Raw genomic sequence first — 5,311 nt, forward strand, 5'->3', positions numbered from 1 at the left:
ATTGGGGCGTAGGGTTTCGATAAAAACTCACAATTTTTATTCAAGAAAAAGAAATCCATATACAGCATCACCCATAAGTGCACGCTCCATTATAGAGATGCCAAAAGCAAATTATAGGACGCGACTTGCAAGGATACATTGACATGAGACACGATATTGGTTGGCCTGGTTTGACCTTCTAATGGAGTACTCAAATGAACAAATTTGTCTCGTCGGCGTTATATCTTTTACCGATTAATTTCTTTTGAGCATTTGATTTATTTTTGAGAAAAAAAAACTCAGACCAATTTTTTTTTCGAGCATTTGACTTATTCTTGAGTAAAAAACTACTGGTTTTATAGGATAAAGAAAGAAGACCCTGCCCACATAGTTTTCTCTGAAGATCAAATGAGTCCATACGCAGTAGAGACTAGGGGTGAGCATGGTCCGGTGTAGATCGGTTTTCACCTCATCCACATCTAATCCAATACATTACAGATTTCTAATTTGGCATCCGCATCCAATCCAACATCCAATGGATGTACGGATTGGATACGGATAATCCAATGGACTTGTTTTAGTTAAAATTTATAATAAAGAAAATAAAGCCAACACAAATGACTCTTTATAAAACCTACATATCTTATATATATATAAATGTCATGTACAACACCCAAACAAACACCTTAAAAATTCTTAAATGATCCATAGCATTTTCTAGAACTGTAATAATTCTTAATTTAACGGATATGGATGTCCAACGGATTTTCAAAGTTGCATCCGGGCCCGATCCGTAATCCGTTGGATTTCAAAAATTCCATCCGCATCCAACCCATTAGCGAACGGTTTGGACATCCTTCCACAAATGAGCGGTTGGTCACGGTTAAATCTGCGGATAACGGGCCAAATGCTCACCCCACTAGAGACCAATTGTTTCTATTACGGGCCGAAAGGGAAGACTTTTGGTTTTGGCCCATACGGTTAACCCCAAGGGCCACACTTACACTTTACACCTTTTACAGTGCCCACCCCACCAGGTCTTTCAAGAGCAAAATTCAGCTGATTCTTCTAATTGGGGCACACAATCAATCTCCTCTCCAAATCCAGATTCCAGAAGGAGGATCTCGACTGATAATTAACCAGCCGGCAATCCTCTTGGTACTGCAAGTGCAAGATTTCCGTTTGTTCCATGCTGCTTGGTGTTGTTTTCTAAAGACGATTTGAAAATGTTTAGCAGAAGAAATCTTCGTTCGCTACCACTTATAGCAGGAGCTGTGGTGTGAGTTACTCCTCTCTATCTCTCCCTCCTTTACTTTTTGATTGAGAATTCATCTTGTTTGATTGATTGAGCTGCTTTGATATCAAATCCTCACACTCTAGGTTAAAACTTTAAGATTGAGAACTAATTATAGATAGTGGCTTGTGAAGTAGTTTTGGAGTAACTCCCTGTTGATGTTATTTTTGTTTTATTGTGAGAATTTATTTCTTCCTAGAAAATTGAGGGGAACATTAAGGGAATGATAATGTTATGATAGCAGATCTTTACAATCAAAAAGATGGGGAAAGGGATATGCCCTTTTCTTGGTCTCAATTATAACATAGAAACAAGAAAAACAACTTATTTAGCTAGCTGAATAATTACGATACCCTACAAGCCTAGTTAGCAATTCGGGATTCGGCAAACGTACGGAACGGTAAAAGTACGAGTATTATACGGTTTTGTAAAATCCAGATTGGTCCATAATTCGGTCAACGGGACGTGATTCGTCATTAATTCGGAACCGCATACGTACGTGTATAATTCGATTTATAAATGTGAGTTCGGCTCTGAAAATTCGGTATCTATATATAACAAATAATTTGTATTTATAAGGTCATAGACCAATTTTTATACATATGTGTGAGTTATTTAAGGAAAAAATAAACTCAATATGATGATATTAATAATATATACAACATTAGTTATCCAAGAGGACGTCGTATGGTGGTTTAGATGCTTGGTTAGTGAGTTTGAGATCTCTCTCACCTTCACCTTCACCTTCAAATCTCTTCAGTCGTTTTTGTTTCATAAAAATTACAACACGTCTAATATTCGGTCGTGTATGCTCGGGAGACAGTAAAGCCCAAACAGTGGAGTCTTTGAAAAGTAAAAGCTAAAGAATTTATGGCGAATTAAGCAGACGTATCATTCGGGATACGTAAAATTCGTGAACGATTCGCGAATAATCCAGGAATGCCACATAATACGCGACTTGGGTTCGGAGTTGCAAGCGTACGCGAAAAAGACGATAAAATTCGTGATACGGAAAAATTCGCGAATGATTCGCGAATCATTCGCGAACTTACTAACTAGGCCTACAAGTACTAAGTTTATTCTACGGTTTCACCTACTAGAAACTTTGAGGGTCACTCAAGTTTATCATCTCCTAGGATTTCAGTACGACCTCTTTGTTGTAGTGTTAGAATAATCTTAACCCGATTAACGCTAGCAGCGTAGCAAAAGGGAAATGTATAATCTCTAATCCCTAATTGCTAATTGTGTAGTATTACAGCAAACAGGCTGTACTTGGAATGTCCAATAGTTGGTAATTGTGGTCGACTCTTTGAGATTTAGGTGATAATGTCGAAGAATGGGTTAGCAAATTGAACCTGAGTCTTATCTACTGACGTTGTTAGAAAATCTCTATGACGTTCTCTTAAAGGATTCTAGGTTGGTGCTTGAGGTAAATTAAGTGATGATGATATTTAGATGTGCTAGATCCGTATATGTATACTTGGATTTGGCAGATTATAGGATCTAGAGTTTTTGTTAATTCTTGTTATGCAAATAACAAACTAGATGAGCTTATACATAGAAAGCTGCTCGTTTCCCCATTGTGCATGAATTCTAGGGTCAAAAGCTTGTTTTTGGCAGAGAAACTAATGAGTTGAGTTTTGGTTATATGGAACTGATTTGGTAAGATTGCAAGGCTTGCGATTTTAGTCGAGCCTCACAGTATATACAAGAACACATACCATAATTGTGCAGTTTGAATATTCATCATACACACTTCAATTCGGGAAACACATTTTCGGAACGATTATCCTGATGCCTATGGATGAAAAACCTTTGCTTTTTCTACAAATTACCTATTCTGTTAAATTTTCTGCGGAATTGTTAATTTTCATGTTCTATGACACCAATTCTTATTAGGCCCACTTTCGAGACCAACATGCCATTAGGTCAGTTTAAGACTCTGGCGATTCCCAACTTAAATTTGGTGGTGAAATCTCCAAATTCCCGGCTCGGAGAGAAAATTACTAAAGACAGACCTAGAGCTTATTTTCAGAGTAGCGGAAGAGTCAAATCTTGTGCAGCTTATCAAACAAGAGAGGGAGAGATGGTGACGAAGAGGAGAAAGAAAAGCAGTTCTGGTTACTCAAGACAGAACCAGGAGAATGGTCGTGGGAAGATCAATTTGCAAATGGAGGAATATCAAAATGGGATGGAGTGAAAAATAAACAAGCTCAGAAGTATATGAAATCAATGAAAGTAGGTGATTTTTGTTTCTTTTACCATTCAGGAAATAAATCTCGTAAGTTAGTTGGTATTGTATCTGTAATCAAAGAATGGTATTTTACGGATAAGGGAGAAGACAAAGAAGGAGCTGTAGATGTTAAAGAAGTTGGTGGCATGAATAAACCTATTGACCTAAAAGAGATGAAACTGGAAGAAGGTTTAAAAGGGTTTCTGCTGTTCAAGCAACCCAGGTTATCAGTTGTTCCTGTTCCTAAGAATGTTTGGGATAAAATTTGTGAAATTGGTGGTGGGTTCACTGAAGAAGAAAAAGAGGAAGAAGCAACTAATGTGTGGATAAATTAGATGATATCTTGAGTTTTTTGTTTGTATGTCATTGTAGCGATTGATTATATTGAAATATATTTGCTGCTCCCATTAGTGTTGCCCGCATAGCTGAGAGTGCTTGTTTTAGGTTGGCATTAGTGTTGACAAAATTTTGTTTTGATTCAACAGGATGTCTTCTTTGGATTACTTTGTGGGATTATTGAATTATCTCTCAATCTAGTTTATTCATTAACTTCATAGATTGTCATGGCTAACCAACCAATGTGAGAATCTGGGTATTTTGGATCACTTGAGGCTCAAAAACGATGGTTGTCTGACCATGAACCTGAACCGGCGTGGTTGCCCATAACTTCTACCTTTAGTTTCCTATAAGACAGAATTTACTAGCATGAGCACTTTAGGTCTCTAAACTTCAAGCTAACTTCTTTGTTGCATCAGTGCAGTGACCTTTTTAATAAATAGACTAATAATATTTTCTGCAATGTCGCCGTGTAACTTCTTTGTGTTCATAGAGTAAATCTGTACAAGACAACTATCGAACGGAAACTTATATACGCCTAAAAAACATCTCATTAAAATTTTGAATTTCACTTAATAATTGTTGACAGTGATAATCTCATGCACTAGCAAAACTTCTCTCTGCTTCACCTGGAGTAAAATGTATTAGTGAGCTGTGATATGGTTGAAATGGGTTCATAGTTCATATGGTAAATAATGGCCGGGAATGAAACTACCTAATGACCTGAGGTTGATATTTGTCAGACTTATACTCTAAGAAATCAAACGTGCTATCAATTTTAACTATTTCTCAGGGTTTGTCAGTTCATCCAAAATGTAAAAAATGATTGATTGAATTTCTGAATCAGACAGTTTCTTTCTGCAGGATAGGTGTTGTTTCTGGTAAGTCGATATTTGGGCCTCCACTAGAGGAATACTGGGTAAAGAAGCTTCAGGAAGAGGCAGCAGTAGCAGCAACAGCAACCTCAAAGGAGACTGATGCTAGCTCAAGTTAGCAGCTACCGCAGTTGTTCTCTTCGAGTTGTCGAAAAATCATTTTGTTTTCACCCGCAGATACGAGAAAGTTTAAAAGATACCCAAAGAGAATATTAGAATTAGAAAAATCATTTGTTATGGTTTGTTGATGAAAGTCAAAACTTTGTTATGTATTTTATTTTAAGTCTCCCAAATTGATATTATAAGGATCATTATTTTAATATTGAAACCTTCCGACAGAGCATATACATTCTGAGCTGTGAAATTCTTTTATTTCTCTAACTATTTTCTGAAAACTTCATCAGGTTCCCATTGTTTTCCCTAAACAGTGAATTCCTTTTGTTTAGGTCCAGTTTTCATTTCTGTGTTTCTAACTGCAAAAATTATGAAACAGTGCAACTTGTGGTTGTTTTGAAGAAAAATCCTCGAAACAAAACAACTTGTTTCTCTTAACTCAGTTGTTCTATATTTCCAGAGGAGGGATGGTTAGTCGCT

General features: G+C 36.8%; 1 protein-coding gene across 1 annotated transcript; it reads left to right on the forward strand.

The window, feature by feature from the left end:
- The first annotated feature begins 2,609 nt into the window (after window positions 1–2,609).
- Window positions 2,610–4,698, forward strand: LOC113291165 (thymocyte nuclear protein 1-like). The gene is made up of 3 exons (XM_026540730.1): window positions 2,610–2,613; window positions 2,656–2,702; window positions 3,314–4,698. The coding sequence occupies exons 1-3, from the start codon at window positions 2,610–2,612 to the stop codon at window positions 3,839–3,841; spliced, it is 579 nt and encodes a 192-aa protein (XP_026396515.1). The 3' UTR covers window positions 3,842–4,698.
- Window positions 4,699–5,311: the final 613 nt, after the last annotated feature.

The sequence above is a fragment of the Papaver somniferum genome, chromosome 6 (assembly GCF_003573695.1).
Source record: "Papaver somniferum cultivar HN1 chromosome 6, ASM357369v1, whole genome shotgun sequence".
NCBI lineage: Eukaryota > Viridiplantae > Streptophyta > Magnoliopsida > Ranunculales > Papaveraceae > Papaver > Papaver somniferum.